Source organism: Terrapene carolina, unplaced genomic scaffold, assembly GCF_002925995.2.
Source record: "Terrapene carolina triunguis isolate 2854851 unplaced genomic scaffold, T_m_triunguis-2.0 Scaffold42, whole genome shotgun sequence".
NCBI classification, from domain to species: Eukaryota; Metazoa; Chordata; order Testudines; family Emydidae; genus Terrapene; species Terrapene triunguis.
Genome location: NW_020664393.1, coordinates 32,447,681 through 32,473,347, shown reverse-complemented (window position 1 = coordinate 32,473,347; position 25,667 = coordinate 32,447,681). Strand labels below are relative to the sequence as shown.

Here is a 25,667-nt window from a genome sequence, read left to right as displayed (position 1 = left end):
TGCTGAAAATGACTGGGTGAATAGATGCAGTAAATAGCTTCAGAGGTATGTCCTCTGGTATGTAATGTACCATATGGTACATTAAATACAGGTACATCCATGTAAATTATATTAGTACACCTCTTTTTGTGAGATCTTAGATCATTTCCCCATCTCATTCTACATGATTTTTGTGGTCATGGAGCTAATGAATGGTCTATTCCATGTTTTTTCAGGCTGCAAAACAGGTGAAGGGGTCACAACATTCCCTTCTTTATGACCAGATGGAATGGGAAGGAAGGAGCGTGACGCTTTTTTCTGTTGTAAAATATACTCGTAATATGGAAAAGGTCAAGATCTAGCCTTCCTGAGAACCTCAAGGAAGAAGTATGAGTCTTTAGGACTTTCATTTCCTGGTTAGGCTCCTGTTTCCCTGATTCTTTCTTATTGCTGATTGATGTCACATATCTTCCCTTCAACCCTTCCACTGTTTAATGCCTCAATGCTTCTTGGTCATCTTCTCTGCTCCCTTTGGGAAATCTCATTGTCCTCTTCAATCTTGGTCATGATTTCTATGCAGCTAGAACCCAGCTTACATCCCCCTTGACTCTTTCTTAGATCCCCCCATTCCCATCTGGTTCCTTATGTTGACTTCCTCATTTCCACATTACTCCATACACTGTACCTCATTAATGCTTCAGAGATTGAAGTCCTTTACTATCACATCTATGTCCTCAAGTTTGCCAATTGCCACCTCCATAGAATTGCTAGAATTCTTCTTTACTTTGATTCTGCCTTTACTGAAATTCTTGCAATCAAATCTTTATTGTTCTCGATATTTACTCCTGAGATTTCAGAGTTTCCAGAATGCAGTGGCTAGACTGTTCTCTTCCTCAAGGAGGTTGTGCCATAGTCCCCAATCTCTGTCACATTCACCGGCATCTCACGTATCTCTGAATCTAATTTAAAATCTCCCCTCTTGGTTTTCAAAACCTCTTCACAGACTTGTTCCATCATACCTCCTTGACTATATCCACTTTCTTCCTAACTAGCTTGTTCTATATTTGCTGTTCATGACACTCCACATTTCGGGGGTGCTCTTTCACCTGTTCTGCATTATTTTATTTGGCTCTCCTTCCCTATTTGTGAGTCACTTATTTGCTTCACTTCTCCAACAATCATTTTGAAACCTTCCTGCTTGCTTTAACCAAAGCCAATTGCATATATACATAATTGCATGATGTAAATTATCGTTAAGCATCGGTAAGGCTATAACATAAAATAATAAGAATAAGACATTGAAAATTCATATTTACACCTTATGACTCTGGTTTCAATGTATCCCATACCTGATAAAGGGAAATCTTGACTCTAGGCATCAAAAGATTAACCAATCTTGATATTCCAAAGAGTTTCTTTCTTTGATATCATAGATGTAGCTAGTAGTGCTGCCTGACATTTTCCATTATAAGACCCTGTTTTCAGTTGTTTATTGCTTTGTCAAAATGTAACTATTTGAGCAGAAATTTTGATAGCAACAGAGGGGAGTGTGTCAGGAGCTGGGGTGTGTAGTGGGTATATAGATGCAGGGAGGAGAGGGTCAGAAGCTGTGGTGTGGGGGGGTGGATAGGAACATGTGGAACCGGAGCTGAGAAGATTTGGAGCGGGGGTTAGATAGAAGCAGAGGAGGAGATGAGCAGGAGATGAGGGATTGGGTACCTGGTTGGATAAAAACAGAGGGGGAAGGGGCAGGAATCAATGGGCAGGTGGTTGAATAGAAGGAAAGGGGAACACAGACAGGCTGGCATAGATGGGGCAGAAGATACTATAGCCACTAGAGGACACTCCTTTCCAGAACCTGGAACTGAATTCAGGAGTCCTGAATCTCTACATTCCCCTGCTGTGAAATCTGCCGGCAAAGTGTGTTTCTCAGCCCCCTCTAATGGATGGTCCACATAGAAGATGACAGTCTACCACTGCCACGATTTACTCTATTAGATCAAGTGGTAGAAGTCTGTGCTATGGTTCTAAAAGTCCAGACCCTGCTGATAACCCAATTATGGTTCTGAGTGTTTGAATTTCTGTTTTTGTCTAGTTTTGTTTGTTTTGTTTTACAATTTTAAAAAAAGATACATTAAAAAACTACATTCAGTGAATGTTAGGGCTGCAAAGTCAAACACTGAAAAGTTAGTGAATGCCAGAATTAAGGGTTGCCATGTACAAATTTCAATTGGGTCCTTATATGTATGCATGATACTACAGTCTTCAATTACATGATCACATGCTATTTTTTTCCACAGGATCCCTGCCTCATTCAGAGCACAAGATGGAAAGGCTTTTGGAACGATTCATGGTTGCATACTGAAGGAGACTGTTGTCTGTAGAAACCCTGCCTCATTTATTGCAGAAATTGGAAGGTGTGTAGTGAATGAGGCAGGGGATTTTAGGAGGCGAAAGCATGGTCTTTTAAACTAAAGGCAGTTGAATGTTACTCTGGAGAACTGGATTCTACCCCTGCCTCTGCCACAGAGATGTTATGCAATGCTGGGCAAGTCACCGAAACCAAAATTTTCACATTTGGCCACTAACTGTGTGTTCCTCATTTTCTGGGTGCCCAGTGTGGGGGACAGATGTGCAGAAGTGTTGAGCACTTACAGCTCCAACTGAAGTCAATGGGAGCTGTGGTTTGACATATAAAGTGCTAACTAATGCTAAACACAAAATAATCAGGCCCTCAGTATCTCAAATTGTACATCCAAAATTGGTGAATACTTGACAATTTTGACCTTAATTGCTCTGTGTCTCAGTTCCCCAGGTAATCTCACAGGGGTGTAGTGAAGATGCATTCATTCATTTTTGTGAAGAGCTCAGATAGTATGGTGACAGCACCATAGAAATGCCCCATTAAACAAAAACACTGAATAACTACCATTCACTGAATGAGGAGGGGTCCTGTGGGAAAAAATGACCGTGTAATTCAAGACTATATCATAATACAGACTCCCAAAGGCGAAGGGAGAGGGGGATGCAAATTAAGGTTGTACTGGCAGCCTTAATTCTGGCATTTCCTAACTTTTGAATACTTGACTTTGCAACCTTAATGTTCTTTTTTGGATGTAATGTATAACTAGGCTTAGATGAAAGCTGTTTTTAAAAAAAAAAAAAAAAGTTTAACTATGAGTGAATTGTTCAAAGCTACAGCTGGCTTGGAGCCCATTAAAGAAAAGAGAGTGACAGTTTTTAAAGAGAGCAACTGCAGCCCAGCCTTGCTTTATAGGTCTCTTCCCACATAACCAAACTGTCATAACCAAATTGACCATGGATTATATTCTGTTGAACAGGTCATGAAGGATGACACTGTTTTCCTTGCCTCAGAGAAATATTTTGAGGGCGCTTTGCACACATATGAGGATACTTTGTCATACTTTCTTCCCATACACATCAGTACAAAGAGTTATTAGGGGAGAAATGTAGAATTGAGGTGCTCAGAAAAGAACATGAAGATGTCAGAACTAATATAAACTAAGCCTATTAAAATAGCTTTTCTCATTTCACTATTTTCTTGTGTTTTTTAGCAGTGGATAATGGAGTCATATGTGAAAGAGACATGGCGACAAGTGCATTTTAAAACCTGAAAATAAGGGGTCAATCCTGCAAGCTTTACTCATGTAAATAGAAATTATTCATGCATGCAGCCCCATTAATGCCCAGGGGATTATACACCTGAGAAAAAAGTAAGTTGCATAAGGTTGCACACAAAGTTAATTATGGTTAGCTAAAGATTCTTTTCTGAATCATTCTATCTATCAAATATTATACTTAAAGCAAATGCAGTATATGATGTGTGATTTTTACCACTATGTTTTTATATATACACACACACACAACAAATCTTGTCACTCTCATCTTTATTATGGTTGATTTAGAATATCTAATTTCATATGCCTGTATTATAGAATTATGGTTATGTGATGGAAATGGTTTAACTGGGCCCTAATGTCAGTTGATTACTTCATCATGCCCAGGGTCTGCTACAACCCATTCATTTCAGAATTCTTTTGTAACCATATGCAAAGCACACCATTTTACAATGCCTAGATACTACAGTGATTGGTGTCTTATAAATGCAATAATTTAGTGTCTTATAGGAATTAAATGGTTAATAGATTAACATCCATTGTCCAATATTGCTAGGGAGGTTAATTTATTATATATTTAAATAGCAAATATATTTTATTTGGGCTAGTTCTATTTTTCTTTACATGATCTCATCCCCTAAGTGATCTGGAAATGCCTGTAAAATGCCAACAGGCTTGCAAAACATTAACAATAGAGCCAAAAATGCTCCTGTTTTATCTGTGCTGTGCAAGAACTGAAGTAGATTAAGCATAAGTGGGATCTAAATGAGGCCTGAGATTCCAAAGTAGTATTTGCTGTACAATAGCACAAGAGCCAACTCCAACTGAAACATTTAGCTGTCTAATATGCTTTAAGAAAATGTGTTCCACTGCATTTAGAATAAATCTAAAACATTTTCTATAATCTGTTGAACTACCTGTTCAGTGAATTGACTTGTGTGTGCCTCATTGGTTTTATTGCCATCTAGTGGGTGATTCAAAAGGAAATACAGCTGTAAAAATACAATTAATCAGATCTGTATTGAGATCCTTTTGATCTTTATTGATGCTCCTCACACTTAAATCACTGATTTTACATCAGTGTAAAAGAGCAGTTAATCAACCCCCTAGGTCCTTTCATTAATTCTTTGATACACAGCCTAAACAGTGGTATTTTTAATGTGGGTTATGTAGGGTCAATTTTCATGAGAGTTACACTGTATAATCCTGCAATACAATCTTCTTGCATGTAGTCCAGAAAATCAGTGTTTTGTATTGGGGTGTTTCATTATGCAACTGGATACTCCGAATATGTGAGAAGGGAGTATTTGGGAGGAAAATACATGCTAAATAGCAGGCAAAAAATGGAAATCACCAGCACAAATGAACAAAATAAATTGAGACTATTCAGAAACATGAGGTGCCTCAGTTAGAGTAATTACTGAGTGAAGTTAAAACCAGATTATCGCTCATATATGCCTGGGGCTCCCAGTACAATCAATGGCAGCCTTAGTAATTGGAATTTATATTGAACCGAACTCTTGTAAACAGTGTCTTTACATGAAGAAGGGGATTTATATATTAGAAGGGTTAACTTTATACACTGGCACAGGTCACTTGCTGGAGGATTCTCTGCACCTTGAGGTCCTTAAACCACGATTTGAGGACTTCAGTAACTCAGACATAGGTTAGGGGTTTGTTACAGGAGTGGGTGGGTGAGATTCTGTGGCCTGCGTCGTGCAGGTCAGACTAGATGATCATAATGGTCCCTTCTGACCTTAAAGTCTATGAATCTATGAATCTATTCAACTGTTCTTCAGCAAAGTATTTGCTGTATTAAGCATATATAAGCATTCTTTCAACATTATGGGTAAAATCTTGGCCCCACTTAAATCAATGGCAAAGCTCCCATTGGCATAAGTGAAGCTAGGATTGTACGTATGTTCTGTGTTCCAATTTCTTTTACACTATATTCATTGCATACACACAAGAGAAATATTATTCTCCATTAAGCTCCAGTTCTTTCTGTGAAGTTTAGCCTATAGGATTGTCCTATAAATATATCTTACAACTGTTAGAATCACTGATAAAGGTACCAGCCTTATGCCCCTTCCTTTGGACATGCTGAGTTTTAAGGCCTGAGAATTCATAATATCCTGGAGGAAAAGTGGAAGCAAGATGCTCTTTAACTGAGCCCATTTCTCAGGGAGACTGGAGAAAATCTGTACTAAAATAGTGGCAATGGGAGAAATGCTCACACTTCCAAATTCATGCTCTCAGAAAATGCAGATGGAGGGCTCTGTATGCAACTACAGTATATACAAAAACTGAAGAGGATCCCATGGTAGGAAGGGCAGGTAACACAGATGGGTCTTGTAAGATTACTAATTTGTTACGTTCATATTGGTTTACGAGAGCTTGTAGCTCTTGAGACCACTAGTTCCACTTGCCTAGTGAGCAACAGAGGACTCTCAGCTGAATCAGAGTTGGCTTGCAGCAGAATCACCTGATTGGTCAGACTGCCTGACTGGTAGAGGGGACCTGCTCTTAAGAACAGCAGCAGGGTGCTGGCTGTTTAAAGTTGTTCCCAGCCCTTCCTCACTCTCAGGGAACCAGCTTCTGACCCTCATTCCTGACTTCAGCTCTGGCCTTGGACTTTGGTTCTTATTCTAGGCTCCAATTCCTGATTTCCAGCTCTGGCATCTGACCTTTGGCTCTGACTCTGGGCTCCTTCTTCCGGTTACCAACTCTTGCTCTAAACACTAGGCCTGACTGCCCACATCTCTGTATCTGACAGGTAGCATGTTATCTGCTGTTTGTTGAATTTATACTAAAGTAAACCAAGAATACTCTGTACATTCTGAACCCATCTGATACAGTTTCTTTTTTTTTTCTTTTCTTTTATTTTAAGTTTCACTTCCTTTATGTCTCTTTTTCATTACAGGATTCCCCACCTATATTCTTCCAATCTGATTCTGCTTCTTCAAGGCCCTACTTCAGTACATCAATTGCTTGTGTTAACTGACCATTTGTAACAGGAGTTTCACCTTTTGCACTTCAAATACACAGCATAAACACGAGCAGAAAAAAAATGTAGGCGACAATTTTTAGAACACCCAGGCCATTGGCTGCAGCACACTACATTTAAGCAATTCTCCTAATCTGCGCTATGGAACAAATCCACCTCTGTGCACTGCATGCTGATAAGGGCTGCCTTTTAGATGTTACATGCCATTTAACTGGTTCAAACTGGTTAACTTATTTAAACATATAAATTAAGTAGGAGTATGTCCAGTTTTGGTCCCCCCCACTACAGAAGGGATGTGTACAAATTGGAGAGAGTCCAGTGGAGGGCAACAAAAATGATTAGGGGGCTGGGGCACAGGACTTATGAGGAAAGGCTGAGGGAATGGGTTTATTTAGTTTACAGAAGAGAAGAGTGAGGGGGGATTTGATAGCAGCCTTTAACTACCTGAAGGGGGGTTCCAAAGAGGATGGAGCTAGGCTGTTCTCAGTGGTGGCAGATGACAGAACAAGAAGCAATGGTTTCAAGTTGCAATGCGGGAGGTCTAGGTTGGATATTAGGAAACACTATTTCACCATCCTTAGAGGTTTTTAAGGGCCGGCTTGACAAAGCACTGGCTGGGATGATTTAGTTGGAGTTGCTCTTGCTTTGAGCAGGGGGTTGGACTAGATGACTCCTGAGATCTCTTACAATGCTAATCTTCTATGATTCTATGATTGCAGCTTGGGGGTCAGCTCCAGCAAAATGCAAGTGCCTACAGTGAGGTGCTGTACATCTTCCATTCCCTAAAACCAGTGGGAGCTATGGGAGCTCAACACTTTGTAGCAACAGTCAATTAATCACTATTTTATTGAAGTTTTATTCCTTTCTTGTTTTCAGTAACAGGAATAAGTTTGTAGCTAACCTATGATAAAACACTGGTTTATATAACTGACCTATAATTATAACTAGGAGACTGGGGAAATCCACAGGAGTTAGATGACTAAATATCTTTGAGATCCTTTGGGTCCAGATACTCACTTGCTATAAATTGGAGTAGTACTATTGAAGTCAATGGAGCTTCACCAGTTTTACCTCATCTGAGAATCGAGACGGAGCATTTAGAATTTGAACAGTAAGGGGCTAATGGGTGGGTATTTTTATCACAAACAATCGGCAAGGCCTATTTTCAAGAGGGTCTTTTTTCCATTTTCAAACTATAATGTACTCTGTATTGTTTAGTTTCTATAATGGATTATTTAGTTTATCCTTGGATAAAAAAGAATGATAGCATACAATGTAAAGCCACATGAACTTTTAGCCTCTGAAAAACGTACCAGAAATCTTGAGCATAAATCCTTGTAAAGGCTCAAAGGCCAACATAATTTTCTAACAGAGCTATACCAGCAACTCTCCTTAGCAATCATAGTGACAACAAACGATAAATAATTTATCTTAAAATAACGTATTTTTATAGTACACCAATAAAAAGCCAAGCTATTCTGTACGATAAATATTGGAAAAGGAGACTAGGAAACTCAATATATTTCTTTTTAAAATTATACTACTCTAAGTAATATATTCCAATAACACATTTAAATGTGTCTTGGACCCCCTAAATAACAAAGAATGTTGAGGTATTTATATAGTATACAGCATAGTCAATTAGAGTGAAATGCTTAGAACCTCACACCACCCTCTCCCCCCCCCCCCCCCCTAACAATTGTTTTCTTTATTCGGTTTAAAGAGAACGCAAAAAAGGCAGGTAGAAACATATACTAGTGCAAGATAAATGAAACTTTTAGGGTTAATAGTCCATCAAATTGGGTATTATCTGTGACATATATTCAGGGCATGTTGTTTTCCATAGCTTTTAAGGTCAGACAGGACTATTATGATGATCTAATCTGACCTCCTGCATAACACAGGCCATAGAATTTCACCCAGTACTTTCTGTACCAGCCATAAATTCAGATTGAGCTAGACCTTATTTTTTAGAAAGACATCCACACTTGATTGAAAGATTTCATGTGATGGTGAATCCACCTCTCATCTTGGTAATTTTGTTCCTATGGTTAATTACCCTCTCTGTTAAAAATGTGCACCTTATTGCTAGTTTTCAAGGCCTGTCTTGTGCCAAGCACTGCATCCTTTCAAACTTATGCCTTGGTTTTGATTTAGTCTTCTCACAAAAATAATATGGTTGACAACAAAAATATCTTAAGCCTGACTTGATTCAATTTTGTTGGAATAAAGAGCTAAAACTTAATTTTAACCCTAAATTAGTCTGTACTTTTTAAAACCCCTTAGTTGGTCACAAGATATTTGAAGATATGTTCACCAGAAAAAATGTTACAAGAGAGAAGATTTTCTAGCACTTTTTCTGTGATATAAGATTTTGAAACTTACCGGAACTGAAACTTGAGGATTATTTATAAGTTTTCCCAGCAGAGCAAAGCCATCCACGTTGATTTTGCCCCTGGGCTTTATCTGTAAGGATTCTATCATAATGCAGTCAATAAAAAGAGTGACATTGCTCTTTTCCACGCTGACCATAACCTTGTGCCATTGGGAATCAAACAAAAAAGGCAAATGTGAAAAGGTTGCAGTCTGGAGACTTCCATCCAGCCCTTTATAAGAAAACTCAAGAGCCTTTGTTTGACTATTAAGCTTCACTCCAACTTGTTCTTTTCCTGACGAATCCTGGACCTGCCAAATACTCCAGCTTTTCTGAAGTGTGCTTCCAGTCATCCGAAATGTAGTTAGAAAAGAATATTCATCAGGCAATCCATTGGGATACAAAAACCTGTATAGGATCAAGCACAGTAGATTGGTTTTTGGGGGGGGAGTCCTCTATGACTGTCATCTCTGAGAGAAATAAGAGTCCATCACTCAAAGGAACCATACTACAGCTACTATCCTTCCGCTGAGGAGAACTTGAGGGGAACCCTTTTTGAGACATTCGTGTTGCTCCTCATTTGGCAAAAGGAACTGTGCTTCATCAGTGTGGGCTCTTCCTACATTACATAATGTTCATGCCAAGCTCTCTGCCCATGATGGCTCAAACAATCAGAGGCCGATATTATGAATTAAATCAAGGTCTTCTATAATAGTCCTGTGCACCTATGGCCTATCAAACCAACCAGTCAATCCTGGTTTTTTAAATCTGTTGTGATATTATAATGCTCTTTCTAATCAATGCAGAACTGTTTCATTTCTAAATTTCCATGATTGTTTTTTCAAATACATTTTGTTGATCTATCCAACGATAACCATTTATTATATATTAGCAATTGCTTTAGCAGAAGTAGGTTACTTGTTTGAAAATTATATAAAAGGTAAGAACTCACACTTAAAAATTGATTGTATTCTGTGGTATTCAATTTCAGTGCTACATGCACTAGAAAACAGATTTACTATTATGAAATAGCTAATCCCTCTGCTTTTTATTATTTGCATTATTTTACTATGTACTCTTTAAAATATGCAATTTGGAAACACAGAACAGTCTAATGTTTCTTGCAACATTGCAATCTAAAATACACTGAAGTTTGCTTCTTTCTAGAAAGCTGCGTCAATGCATCTCACCAGATAATTAAAGATTATGCTATTTAAACTTGCTACAGATACTGGTATTATACTCTCATAAACCTTTTGATTAGGTAGTTTTTTTCTTATCTGTCCACATTTAAAATTCTTATAAAAAGAGAAATATGTTTCACTAAGTCTGATTAGGCATGGGGATGTGCCAGGCTACACTATCAGGACAACACATAAAAACAATTTCCAGAGAACAAGTAGGCTACCCAAAGAAGCAATCTGCCTTGGCTTTGTAGGGTTTACTAGCCCTTCACTAATGGCAATTCAGCCACTAGACTGGCCTATGCAGAAAAATGAGAAAATAGTCTTAGAATAAATTATCTCAGAGCACAGTTTAATTAATATAATAAACTAGTCCTTCCAGATTAACAGCTGCACTATAAACAATAGAGCCTTTAAGTGCCTCAGATTGTGTAGTCACATTCCAGTAGGGGGCTCCAAAGCACCAGCAGGAAGGAACGTGACTAGACTGCAGTCACAGAGGAGTGTCCAGGTATAGACTCTACCTAAAATATTAACCTAGTGCTGCCACTGCTTCTCCTCCTTATACTGTGAACCCCACGCCTGCTACTACCTGGGTAGCAGGAAAAGATGGTGTGTTGGGAGATGGAATGCAGGGGGTGAGATTTGCTGTAGCATAACCTTAACTCTTGTACTTCTGATAGGGGTACGAAATCAGTGGTTGTACCTTCACCTATATTACTCCTGGGGGACTCTGTGCCACTGTGCAATGCAGAATTCAGGTTAAGAACATAACGCTCATTCCCGGTTTCTGACAAACAGAGGCTAGGGACAACATCCCTCCCCATCCTGGCTAATAGCTATTGATGGACCTATCCTCCATGAATTTATCTAGTTCTTTTTTGAACCCTGTTATTGTCTTGGCCTTCACAACATCCTCTGGCAAAGAGTTCCACAGGTTGACTGTGCGTTGTGTGAAGAAATACTTCCTTTTGTTTGTTTTAAACTTGCTGCCTATTAATTTCATTTGGTGACCCCTAGTTCTTGTTTATGTGAAGGAGTAAATAACACTTCCTTATTTACTTTCTCCACATCGGTCATGATTTTATAGACCGCTTTCATATCCCCCCTTAGTCATCCCATGTTGACTCTTCCCCAACAAATTATGTTCATCTATGTGTCTGACAATTTTGTTATTTACTATAGTTTCAACCAGTTTGCCTGGTACTGAAGTCAGGCTTACCGGCCTATAATTGCCGGGATCACCTCTTGAGCCCTTTTTAAAAATTGGTGTCACATTAGTTATCCTCCAGTCATTTGGTACAAAAGCTGATTTAAATGTAGGTTACAGACTGCAGTTAGTAGTTCTGCAATGTTCTGCACAGAATTTCCTTAGTCCCTGCAGAAATGGTGCTGCAGAGCTGCTGGCACTGCTGGACCTGACAGTGCCCAGCTCACAAATAGAAGACACTGCTGCGGGGAGGGGGAGCTGGAGGTTTTCCCGGCAGCTGTGATTCCCAGCACATACTGAAGGAAGGAGGCGGCACATAGGAAACTCCATTCAAGCCCGGGACCCAGCATCAGTCTGTTTCTCTGGGCTCTGTGGGGTAGCAGGTGTGACTGTCTGGGCTAGGGGATGCCCCACAGCTAGGCTCTGGGAAGGATGGGGGGTGATTATCTGGGTGGGGGGGGCGCCTTGCAGCTGGGCTCTGCAGGGTGGGGGTGTGATTGTCTGGCTGGGGCGGGGCTGGGCTAGACTCTGGAGGCGGGGGGGGCAGAGAAATAGGAACAGGGTTGTCTAAGGTGGTTTTTTTTTAACTCTCTACTCCTGGGGGAAGTTTTTTGTTGTCTCTTTTTGTTACAGACATAGTCGTGGCAGGTGTTTTGAAATAAATTACCAAAATAATTGAAACTGGTGTGATTATATAGTGTTATTTTGACAAATAAAATATGCAGAATTTTGAAATATTTGTGCACAGAATTTTTAATTTTTTGGAACAGAATTCCCCCAGGAGTACTATATGGTGGATGGTATGTCTGTGCAGACTATGAATTGCCTGTATATACTGAGGAGAATGTACATATGTAACTGGGGATGTACCTATATATGGATAAACCTGTAGAGTGGGATTTGGAACTGATTATGGAGATGTTCATGTGTATGTGTCTTGCAGAATAGGATTTTGCTTAAATCTTATTGTTCGAATCCTTTTGGTTTGGTTTTTATGTTGCCACCGCTAACACAAAATGTCAAAATCTGATTTTTTTCCATCTCTCCTCCTAACCCCTCTCTGTTCCTTCCCTTCCTTACAAGTAGTGACAAATCCACTGTCTTCCCTATCACTTAGCTTCATAGCCTCAGGGTTGTTTTCATACCCTCTTTCCTCCCCTCCTCCCCCACAATGGGACTCCTTCACTGCTTTCAGTGGACTTCTTCCTCTATAATATCTCTTAAATGTATACTTCTCTCTATCCCTACTGCTAAATCCTAAGTTCATCCATAGGCCTTTCTCTCTAACTACTGCAACCGTCATCTCTCTGGACTCCTTGGATCTGACCTATCCTTACCACTTGTCTATCCAAGATGTTGCCACTAAATCATCTTTTTCTCCTGCTGCTGTGATCATATTACCCCTCAATTCAAATCTATCAATTGGCTTCCTCTTTCTCTGCATCAAGTTTAATCACCCCATAAGAACCCATATGCCACTCAGCTACAGCGAATGCTTCCACATCATGGGGTCTCTGAGGAAGGTGGGGGCAGAATCTGGCATCAGGGGAAATAATGAGAGAATCTCAGACAGCCCCTCCTCTGCCTTAAAAAATTAAAATAAAGAAATATTGTAACTTTTGGAAGCCGGATAGAAAGAAGGGAATTGATTGCCTGATCAGATCTACTGTTTCCTTTAAGAGAAAACAAAATGAATAGAAAGATATATGTAACAGTAAAGGAAAAGACAATGACTTTACATAAACATAGCTAAATATTCATATTTAATAACTCAACCCTGCTATCAGAAAACCTATGAACTGCATTCTCACAGAGCAGCTGCTAAACTTGGCAGAACCAAAAACAAGAAATGTTTAGAGAAGGAGATTACCTATTTCTGTGCATGTTTTACATGCATAACTCTACTGAATGGTGAGCAGACAGATTCTCATCTCAGTTATACTGGTATAAATGCAGAGTAATTCCACAGGCTTCGTTGACATCAGTGTAACTGAGTACAGAATTTGGCCCAGACTCTATCATATTGACTAAGGCAAAATTAGAAACTATGGTAAAAATATATTAATATTTTAAACAAAATATTTGCAGATAATTCTTCATCTCCCTTCAAAGTCTGGAGAACCAGGTTCCGTGTTTCCCCTATGACCACTGTCGGTGACACAAGCACTTCAAGTATGAAACTGCACTCCTATACGTGCTTCTGATAGCCCTAACATATGGAGGGGAGAAATCAAGACATTTTGGATTTAGAATTTGGCAGAGGAGTGAAAGAAAAGCTAACTTGCAAATATATATTAAGAGTATAGGCCAATTCTGACCTGACTTACCCCCTCCTCTACTGTGGGGCTGCGAAGGATGTGTATCAGAGCAGAATTTCAACCTTTATGTATTTATAATTCTTAACTCTCTATATAGAGCCTAATCCTGCTTTCCGCATGTACCCAGAAATACCACTAACAGTTATGAGTGTGCAAGGAATGCAGGATCAGGCTGATATTTTGTTACTGATCTGAGTTCATAAACAGTTTTTTAAAGGTGGTTTTCTTTCTGTATACTCTTTTGCAGTTCACCTTTAGCAAACTTTTTTAACATTACCACTTTCTTTTAAAAGAATGTTTCAGTGGGACATGAGAGTTATTAAACCCATAACTCTAGTGCACACCAGAAAGATTCCTTTAATTGTTTAGGACCAGTTTCTACTACCCTTATTCATTTTGAATACCCCTTGACTAGCCCATTAATTTCAGTGGGACTACTTGTGGTGCAAGGCACTAATCACTTTGTGTAAGGGTGGCAGAAACTGAGCATTCAAAAGGTTAACTTATCCTTGTTTTTGATTTGCCGTATAAATCTGTTTCTTTAAGATCTGTTTCCTTAGGTGGGCTCCATTGCCCTTTTAGATAACATATCCTTAGATAAATTAATCCCTTGTTGGTAGGTTACTGCTTTTTATCCCTTCTATTACAGTGTGACATCAACATCAGTGGTATGGTTGCATACAGGTTTGATACTCAAGATAAAAAGAAAAGGCAGTAGAAGACCATTTATGGCCTGGCTCAGAGCAGCAGGACCTTCAAAGGAGCCCTTTTTCACAAACAAATGTTATTCTCAGACAGTCTTTGAAGGGAGTAACAGTGAAAACAGCTTCTGAGAGTCCTCTGCAGGTGATACAAATCTCTATATAGAAATTTACAAAGCTCCTTTTGTTGCCTTACATCTTATTAATGTAATTTAGTTGGCATTTCACCCATTAAAGGGAGCTCACCAGACCCTTGTAAATAAACGTTGTACTATTTGCACTAGAAATTTTTCAAGCACTTTGGATTCTACCCTAGGGAAAATTTAATCTGAGAACCCAGGCGTGCAGTTTGCAGAATTATAGTATTTGGGTACTGGGACACCACTCAATATAATTCCAATCTCCAATATTTGTGGGTGCACTTTGGGGACACTGAATGGTCTAATACAATGTATTAGAATGACCAGACCTCATCCTTGCTTACATGCCATAAATACTTTGCTAGTATGATTTTTTTTCAAAAGCCTGCATGTAAAAAAAGGGGGGTCTCTTATCACTCAATTACAATAGACTCATAGACTCATAGACTTTAAGGTCAGAAGGGACCAATATGGTCATCTAGTCTGACCTCCCGCATGATGCAGGCCACAAAAGCTGACCCCCCCCACTTTCCCTTAACTCTGCTGTTGAAGTCTCCAGATCGTGATCTAAAGACTTCAAGTTGTAGAGAATCCTCCAGCTTGCGACCCCTGCCCTATGCTGCGGAGGAAGGCGAAAAACCTCCAGGGCCACTGCCAATCTACCCTGGAGGAAAATTCCTTCCCGACCCCAAATATGGCAATCAGCAGAACCCCGAGCATATGTAAAGGGATGTTCCTTTTATACTGTAACTTACGAATATTAGGTACTTTTACCAGATACTAGGGGTGAATTGAGAAGTGAAAGATTCACTGTATTGGACTTGAGTCTGGGTTGCATGTGTAAAGTGAGCATCACAACTGCAGTTCCATAGGCAATTCTGGTACTAAGTGACACCACCAATTCTCCAGTAGATTTTACACCAGAAATGAACACGAGTTCGTAGAAACTTATTTGGGTTATGGGGGGAGTTAAAAATCAGACCTTGCAAACAACCACACACATGCACCCTGGTTCATTCTCTTGTCTCTGCAGCATCCCTGAAATATGAAGCTAGAGAACTTAGCAAGTACCATAATGGTAAAAAGGATCTAGGATATAAATTAATTGGTTTTAAAGGATCTCTGTGAAAAAAGGCACAAGCTGTCCCTAAGGCAAATGCTGAATAAATGTGTAGAAGAAAACCCCTCTAATAAAGCCCTCACAGTTAGCCTGCAAAATTACCATTGCTCATTCCTGACAAGCACTGGCTGGCTATTGAGGATCAGACCCTATCCACTGATAATATCCCTCCCCACATCTATGTCCTGCACAGGTCCTCAGAGATTCCCACACCCAGGAAAATGTGTACTGTGACGGTGATCCTCCATATTAAATAAGGCAAATGTTGCAGTTTCCATGGTTGACATGCTAAGGGGCAGCACAGTAATGGCAATACAAAGATGGACATCAGTAGAAGAGCAGATACAGAGCATAGTATTGTAGAGGTGGTAAGGCTGCCTCATGGTTGCTGTGTTTTACTCGAGCCACTTACTCCCAGCTGGAGAACAAGTGCAATGTAAGATTGATCCTAATCACTTCCCTCTTTTGACTTAACTGTGCCCTTTTGGAGTTTGGGCTTTGGCTCACACAGCCAGCAGCATAACTACAATTATGCTTTGCATGGGAGTCAATCACCTCAGAGGTGCTGAGTGCAACTTACACAGCTGCATCTGCCTACGCACAGCACAATATAGTGCAGAAACAAGCCCCCTGAAACCACTAAATTTATGGAGGATGCTTACGGCTCTATACAAAATTCTATTTCAGCATCTAAGCCCTGGTCTACACTGGCGGGGATCGATCTAAGTTACGCAACTTCAGCTAGACTAGACACGATAAATCAATCCCCGCTGGATCAATCGCTGCCCACAGATCTGACAGGCAGTGAAGACATACCCTAAGTGAACAGCCTGGCTGTAACACGTTATAGCCACCAGGTGGCCTGGAGTTCAGTCATCACCTAGCAATGCCACTGCCAGTCCTTCAATGGGACCCAAAAACAGATGGCTTACAGGAAAAGGAGAGTGCAGGAGAACACACACTTCCTGGACCTAAGCTGTAATGGGTTGGCTGCTGTTTCAAAGACTCGTATTAAAATATTACATATGAATAAGTGCTAGTGTGGTGCAGTCTAAAGGTTTATTAGAAGGAATATGGGATGCCTACCTAAGTCATAGTGACAAAGCCCGAGTTATGCAGGTCACATCAAAGAAGTTTCAGGCTCTGTGGGGTGGCATCCATAGCTCTCTCACTACTTTAATGCTCTTGAGTAATTCAGCCAACCAAAACTCATGCCAATAAAACCCATAAACCACACCTAACCACCATGTGTTGTGTATACCACCCATTCACAGAAAATCTATTAGATAAATGTTTTAGAGAGTTTTTAAGAATTTTTACTTGGACTACGTGTTGCCTTAGGGCTTGACTCCACTGCAGTGTTAGCTCGAGTTATCTACACTCAAGTTAAAGTGGCCACACTGCAAAAGTACACTTGCGCCGCACTGAGTGATTGGATTAGCAACATAGAGTAGTTGCATTCCCACTGTGCTCCTAACTCGAGCATCAGCTGCACTCACGCTTCAACCCAAACCCACTGACAGGCCAACTAACTAGAGCTTAAAGCACCACCTAAATCAAGCTAGAGATTTTGGTATGTGGACAGGAGTCAGGTTAGGGACAATACTCAAGTTACAGCATGAGCTAACAGTGCAGTGAAGACAGGTGCTCAGTTACCATATGTTCCAATAAATCACCTCTATGAATGACCTAAAATAGCTTTTTGATCAGACTTCAGAGTTGCGACATTTTAATTTATATCTCAGGCTATTCCAAGTCTAGAAACAAGAACTGGGTATCACATTGAAAAGCTGAGAATCTCCCCCTTTTTAATGGCATTAACTTCCCATTTCTCTTATGGTCATAAGGTATCAGGACCCAGAGTCTCCAGCTGCTTTGTGTTATTGCAGTAATGCAAAGCAACCATAAACCCAGTTTAACCAGTCAGTTATGCTGGAGTCTAACTTTAGCCTACTAATTAAGCACAAAGCAGCCACGATGTACTGGTGGCAGGAAGGGGTGCGAGAGGACCAGCTGAGGCATAGCAGCAGCACTTTGCTTTCCGGTGATCCCCAGCTAAATAATGGTCCATTGAGGGGCATCATCAGCCAGGATAAGTGAAGCTGTTCTAACTTACATCAGGAGCTGAACCAGCCCCCAGTTTCTCCCAAGTTTGGGTAAGGCTTCTTAATCCTGTAACCCCCTCTGGTCCTGCGCTAACCAGAGCTCACCTGGAACCAAGGATCTGGCCCATAGAATGTAAATACGATTAGATTCCAAAATACTGTCTTCTGTAGCAATCTGTGACACGTGGGGGAAAGGTTTTTAACTTTTCTAGGTCATGTGACTGATACTGAACTGGGAGCATGTGTGCACTCTCTTCCCAAAGGACTAAAATAAACCACCATACAATCCATTCTCCTCCTCCTTACCTTTCCCCTGTGACTATCACACTGGCAAAAAGATCCCTTCTCTTCTTCCTCCCTGGCAAAGCCATCTGTGAGGCATCCCCACTGAAAGGATCTTCTCCCTGCCCCTCTGCACCCACCAAGTCCCACCTTCCCATTATGCCTCCCTAGCCTTTCCGCATAGCCCTCTCCAGCTACTGGCATCAGTTCCTGGAGGTTACACCCTTTCTAGCTGGAAAATTCCAGCCCCCGGAGCAGCACTACTGGTAGGGGAAGGAAGTGGGGAGAGCTCCCTCTAGTTATTACTGTCTAGTCAATCTAGTCTAGTGACATCACCCAAAAACAAAAGGGGGGGGGAGGCACTGGATACATTGTATCCATTCCAAGAGCTTTGCCAACCCCAGCTGAAGAACTAGTTATTTAGGGAGGGGGTCAAACTTTCAGGGGGACAATATGCTAAAACAGACTTTTAAAGTAAAACAACTAAATGTGTTACCTGGTTGGGATCCTGAAGTCTACGTTTGTGCCTAATTTATAAGCCACTTGTAAAGCTGTGGAGCCCACCACTCTCTGGATGACTCCTCGGGAGGCAGCTTTATCTAGCTCGAACTGAGAAATCAGGTCGTAACCTACAAGAACAAACATGCACAGCTAGACATTATTTCTTTATTTTTAAGTGAGCATTGAAGAATCACAGAGCTGAACATACCCTGATTGCAATGTCTAAACAGCAGTTTTTTCCTGCAAAGTTTTTACTTACCTGGCAAGTCATCTTCGCCAGTCCTGATTGGTGGGCAGAGGTCAGTCTTTTGGTTAGAGCTGAAGGTGACTGGGAACCCTGCAAAGAAAAGATCCTTCTTCATGACAGGATGGAAATTGCCCAGCTAAGGGAATTAATATGTATTAAATAAAGTAATATGAGAATAATGGCCATATACTGGACCCACTGAAGCAGATGAGCATCTGCTTTTAGAAGTCTCCAAATTTAACAGAATAATTTGATGGCTGATTTATTTGTACATTTTTTGTTTAAGTGTTTAAATTAGAAAAGGGTTGTAATTCTCCCTTCCTCAGCACTGTTTGTGAATTGCAGCTGTCCCATGTATCTTGCACTATATGGAGGGTTAGTCCAGAACCTTTGGTGGTTTAAGCAGTTTTTAAAAATACTAGTTAGCTCAATCTACTGCCTCCCTAACTCAAAGCAATCCTCACACTAGCTGAAGTGGCTGTTGAGAAAGGAAGTTGTTGGCATCCACTCCTTCTTTGATATTCCAGGTGTTCCCACCCACATCCTTGCCATGTTTGATCAAATAACAAGCCTTGGTGAAGCATAAGGTTGGGGCCAAAGAGACTTGCAGGCTCTCTTTATTGACTCTTTATTGACATGAACAAGAGTGTAAAAGAAATTTCCTTGGAAAACCAAATACGTGTCTTGCTTTCTAAATACTGTCTGTTTAAAAGTATTGCTGCGAGCACTGGAAAAAAAAACAGTCCCCCTATCTTAAAGAAGTAAAAAGGCAAAATAAACATTTGCTGGAAAGAGCTCTACCCAAGCCTAACATCTAGTCAAACTGGAAAATGTTACTAAAGTTTGGATGGGGAAGAAAGGTGCATGCAAGTTGGAAGGAGCTACCTTCCCAACCCACAGAGAGCCTCTTGTCTGCTGAAAGGACTCAACCATAAATGTGGGTTTCCTTCTCACAACATAGACGTAAAAAAAAACGTCAGGTTGACATTTTACACCTTAGAAATGGCTTATTTTATGTCATTGAAACAGATATGCGGCTGACATCCAGTCATTTATGCTTGATGGTCCGCTAATATAGTGGATCCAGTTTGTTGCCACATCTACCAGAAAAACCTTTAACTAGAGGGATTTTTTTTTTTATTGCACCCAGTCCTTAGTATCCATTTCCAGATTGTGATCCTCACCTTAGAAATGTATTTACTCTCTGGTCTGTTTAGATGGCAAGAAGATAAACAAGAACAATCAGACAACGACAGGAAGATGGAGAGTGTACCCCAAATGGTAGATTTAAAATACCAGTCTGTGAAAGACATCGCTCTCTCTAAATTCTCCTTCTTGCTTTCACTCTCTCACACACATTTTTAGTTCCATGTCTAAGTGATGTCTAGCTAGTGAGGGGTTTTAGCTGCGACTAAAACTCTTTTGATGATCAAACTCTTTTGAGTAACTCTTTTGATTATCAAAATACCAGTGAAATGAAACACAGATAAAGGATAGACCCTTACTTGTTTGCTGCTGGACGTTGGCTGACACCAGAGCCCACAGAAAACTCCACATGTACAAGAAAACAGGAGCTTGCCTGTGAACAGAAAGAAAACTCAAACATGAATTTACAGCTTCTGATATATCATGTGATCCCGTTTCAGCTCATGGTCAGACATATTAAATAAATACATGAGTTAGGGATTGCTAACACTTGCCAAGCAAACCCTTTTAGAGTTAAGCTTTTTGTCTTTATCAGTGCAACAAAATGTGCCTATGATGTTATCTCAGTTTCCATTTCTTACTTTTAAAACTGTCATAAAAATAAAAAAATAGGGAAGACAGCAGGCAAAGACAGTTTTAAATGCTACCAATTAATCACTTTCTCTGTCATCTATTAATTACTGATTGCTTACAAATGCCACTTGCTCTCTTACCAGTTACTCTTCATTTTCTCTGCTGGTTTTCTTCAGCTCTATCATGTGAGTATTTGGGGTGTATATTTATGTTCTGTGCTCTCCTGTAGTTAATTCCATCAAAGAGTGTATGAATGAGCGCAGATTCAACTCTTTCTGCCCCATACAGGACTTCAGAAGGGAATGAGGCTCCGTCTGCTGGGGCTGCTTTAATCCTGCAGAGGGAAGGAGGTGGGGGCTGGACAGCTTGTGTGTCCTGGTGGGGTCTGAGGACGGCTCTCAGGAACTAGCTGGGATATAAAAAGGCAACGAGAGTGGAGGCAAGTCTGCTATTCATGCCAGCTTCGGAGTGGGGATGTGGCGAGGAAACATAAGTTAGACCATGCCACCCATTGAGTGGCAGGGTCTGCTGGTGAGGGAAGCCAATGAAAGAGAAATGTGTTAAGAAGTCTTGAAGAAACAGATGGTCCTATGATGTGTATATTTTGACAGTTCTGGGAATTAGGATAAGGTTGAACTACGCCTAACCCTGGAAAGAAGAGCCTTTCATTTCTCATTGACTTCCTCACTAGACTGTCCCAACTAGACCCTGGGAGGTGTGGCAAAGGATTCTTCTGAACAGAAGCAATCATTTTTAAGTTGGTTTCATTGCTTTAACTAGAACTTTGCCAAGGTATACACATTACATAGCTAAAGAGACTGCAGTTCCTCAGTCCTAGTTGATAAGCAGTTTTTGCTAGAGGCCATTTATTTTATGTTTTCAGACATATAAACATTGGCTCATATGGCTGCAGAGAGTGAGAGGGACTGAAGCTTATATGCATGGAAAGGCTGAGTCACAGAGCATGAGCAGGTAGGAGACTCTGATATTTACTGCTGCTCAACAGTTAGAATGTGGTATGGAAAAGCAGGGTCAGATTGGGCCAGTGTGTGGCAGTATGGCCTACTAGCATGTCTATCAAAGTTTCTAGTTGTTGTGGTTCCAAACAAAAAAAAGTGAATGGTGTATAACCAATGCAATGAAGTCTGCCGAGGGTCTAAAGCAATAGCTCTGGAAGTTATGAACTGCACCATTCATCTCAATGAGATGCAACTCAATGTCCAGTAATGATCATTTAAATGGTAATGTGAACTATTCCATATCTTGTGTAAGGGAAAGTCACAGATGTACACAATGTACTGTGAGTGATGGCTCATTTTGGTATCCCAAATGGGTGGCCTTTGGAAAGTACCATTGACAGAGTCTGTGAACATATTCAGACCCCAGTGATGGGGAGCCAAGCTCAAGTAGCTCAGAGGAGCTCAGGAAACATATGGTCACATTCTGAACTTCTGTACAATCTACTGTGAATGGTGCTTAATTTTGACAATGGAGTTTATTGTGTGGGTGGAGCTCAGAAGAGAACTGCCACCCTTTCCCTCCCCCAATCCATACTGGGGCATATGCTGAAATCCTGAGGACAAGGGAATTAGAACTCTCCTTTGGGATCAGAGTAGCAGAAGAAACTAAAGCCCAGTTTGGTCTGTTAAAGTGGTGACATTAACAAGTGAGTGGTGGTCACTGGAAGGAGTGGTGGTAGCTGCTTCCTGGCAGTTCCTCCACTCTGTCCCATCTCCATAACTCTGTACTGTTGCGGGGGTGGGCAGTATTCTCCTACTCTACGTGGAATGCTACCTCTGTCCTGATGAGGCACTTCGCTTTTCAATTTTGCCTTCATACTTGCCTTTTAACTTTAGCTTCCAAATGTCAAATGTTCAAAGCTAGGCATGTAAACTGAGGGTGCAAATAAGTAATTGTCACCCAGATAGCTATTTTGCTGTAAATTCATGGTTTATGGATAGCCCTGAATGATATTAACTTTTGCTTATTCCCTCCTGATTGCTGTGACCTTCTATTCTCTACACACTATAACCTAACTAAAAAAAAGCTTGTTACATTTCAGCTTTTTTCTCCTTATTCTACTGCATAGATAATTTTCCTCATCTGCCTTTTGATTTCAATTATAGTATCAGACTCCTAGTGTAAACAGGTGCAACTCCCTTGACTTCAGTGAATTTGTTCCTGCTTATATCATGTTTATATTTGCTCTAAATGTCCTGAAGGCTAAAAAATAACTATGTATGATTTGAGGGATTGCATTTCTGAAAGTTCTACTCATTATTATTTATTCTAAGAATTGTGGTATCTTGGACCTGAGAATGTTCTCACTGAAATCAATGGCAAAACTTGCACTGACATCAAGTGCCTTCTAATTAAAACCCCACAAATAATTAAGCTAACATCTAGAAGTAGGAGCTAATTGAATTGACAGTGAAAGTATAATCGTTGTCAGGCTCCAGCACATCATTGGAGGGTAACAAATAATTTACTATCCAATAAATTCTTACCTTCATTATAAAAATATACTTTTCTGTCCAAAGTTGTATGAAATTTGGCATGGGGGGGGAGGGAAAGCAGCTTTCTCCAAGCTGACAGATTCTAATTTTTGTAAAGATCAAATGGCTTATTTCTAGGATAGGTCAGTGTGGAAAATCTGGAAACATATGAGGCCAGATTTTTATCTCCTTTACACAGAAGCCCCTCTAGAGTAACTTCAGTGAAATGTCACTGAAATCAGTCTGTAAACTCAATTTCCACCACAAAGTCATCTTTAAAAATAAACAAAAAAATCAGTAAAATGTTTAAAGGGCAAAAGTAAAGAAAATACATAAACTGGAGCCAGTTTAACTGTTTCCATGCCTCTCCATACTTCTGATCTTAACAATTCCTTTTTGATGATGGAACCTGCAGTTCCCATGCCTTTGAATGAAAATCCAGATTTTGCTATCTTTTCTAGGTCAGAAGATATGTACTTTGTCTCCAGGGGTGCCAGACTGTCATTATCCTCTGTTACAGTCAGTAATTCCAATTAACTTAAAAACGTCAAAATGTATTTACTAGAGGAATTAAAGAGAAAATTAAAAGAAAATAGATGTTAAGCAGAATCAAACCCATGCTAAGATGACAATAAACACAGCTAGCTGCAGCAGAGGATTGAAGTCTGAGCTCACTTATAATGGTTTGACATCAGTGTAACTACAGTGACTTCAGTGGATTTACTCATTTACACCAATGTCAGAAACAGACTCTGCATGGCTATGTGTTGGTGTATATGAATATGAGCAATTTAAAATGTGCCAAGGAATTATTTAGTAATAATACTAAAAAATTAGTGAGTCAGCTTGCAAATTCCCTCACTAAGCACTGGTTTCTTAAATCACAAGTCAAAGAATAACCTGTGCACATGAATTTTCAAAATATTTCCAAGTATTTTCAGTTACATTTTAACACGTCTTCCTGAATCTTTACCTTATTTGTCTTGCTTCCCCCATTGCCTCCCGTTGTGTGTTGTTTGAGAATTCCACAGACACAGCAAAATATCAGTTCAGAGAAGGTTCTTATAAATCCCAATAGAATGGGGAAATAATAAAATATTAAACTAATAAAATATTTTAAACACCTTTAAATTAATTTTAAGCCAGACTCATGATATATGATCACAAATTATAATGCTTATGAGCAGGGCCCTGTGTACTCTATGGCACAATGGAACTGAATTCCGTGGTAGCAACCCCTAAATGCTGCAGCAACACTAATTTATTTTATCATCATGAGTTACTCTTTGAGTGAAACCCTGGCTTCATTGAAGTCAATGGCAGAACTCCTACTAACTTCTATAGGGTCAGGATTCCACCCACAATTCCTTCCCCCTCGCCCCATTCCACACAAATGTACACACAACTATGGCTCATAGTTGCAAGTACTTAATGAGGTGAAGTTGGTGTATGATTATTTCAGACAGTGATTATTTTTGCAGATGGATTTTCTGTGACACTTTCCAGAAGGCCTTTTTCTGTTCCCTAGGTCTTGCCCACCACATAGTTATCCTGGTGGCTTGGCTCCTTTCCTCACTATTCCCCCTGAGACTCTAGGGAAAAGGGGAGCTTTGTAACCAGCTTCTGTGGCTCATGTGTCAACCTCTCTAGGCATCAGCTCCTGCACTGTTCTCCAGGCAGCTTAGCTGGCTCCCTACACTACCAAGCTGCCAGCTGGCTCTCTGACCCTCTGCAGCCTGGCTCCATGGAACAGAGTAGGAAAGATGCATTTTAGTCCAATTAACTCCCTCTTGTGGGGAAAGCCTGAGAGCAAAATGCAATTGCAGACAAGTCCCAGCAGGGCAGGGAGACCAAAAAAAAAAACATAGAATCATAGAATATTAGGGTTGGAAGAGACCTCAGGAGGTCATCTAGTCCAACCCCCTGCTCAAAGCAGGACCAACACCAACTAAATCATCCCAGCCAGGGCTTTGTCAAGCCTGACCTTAAAAACCTCTAAGGATGGAGATTCCACCACCTCCCTAGGTAACCCATTCCAGTGTTTCACCACCCTCTTAGTGAAATAGTGTTTCCTAATATCCAACCTAGACCTCCCCCACTGCAACTTGAAACCATTGCTTCTTGTTCTGTCATCTGTCACCACTGAAAACAGCCTAGCTCCATCCTCTTTGGAACCCCCCTTCAGGTAGTTAAAGGCTGCTATCAAATCCCCTCCTCACTCTTCTCTTCTGTAAACTAAAAAACCCAGTTCCCTCAGCCTTTCCTCGTAAGTCCTGTGCCCCAGCCCCCTAATCATTTTTGTTGCTCTCCGCTGGACTCTCTCCAATTTGTACATATCCCTTCTGTAGTACATTTGTACATATCCCTTCTGGGACCAAAACTGGATGCAATACTCCAGGTGTGGCCTCACCAGTGCCAAATAGAGCGGAATAATCACTTCCCTCAATCTGCTGGCAATGCTCCTACTAATACAGCCCAATATGCCATTGGCCTTCTTGGCAACAAGGGCACACTGCTGACTCATATCCAGCTTCTCGTCCACTGTAATCCCCAGGTCCTTTTCTGCAGAACTGCTGCTTAGCCAGTC

The 25,667-nt window shown here is 40.5% G+C and overlaps 1 protein-coding gene across 1 annotated transcript in view; it reads right to left on the bottom strand.

Moving 5' to 3' along the window:
• The window catches only part of COL9A1 (collagen type IX alpha 1 chain), a 96,510-nt gene extending 75,536 nt beyond the window's left edge, over window positions 1-20,974 (bottom strand). The window contains exons 1-5 of the mRNA XM_026656253.2: window positions 20,726-20,974; window positions 20,312-20,385; window positions 18,819-18,896; window positions 18,555-18,687; window positions 9,010-9,406 (exon numbers count right to left, since the gene is read on the bottom strand). Coding sequence (XP_026512038.1) covers window positions 9,010-9,406; window positions 18,555-18,687; window positions 18,819-18,896; window positions 20,312-20,385; window positions 20,726-20,739 — 696 coding nt within the window. The 5' untranslated portion in view covers window positions 20,740-20,974. The remainder of the gene's footprint in view (window positions 1-9,009; window positions 9,407-18,554; window positions 18,688-18,818; window positions 18,897-20,311; window positions 20,386-20,725) is intronic.
• Window positions 20,975-25,667: the final 4,693 nt, after the last annotated feature.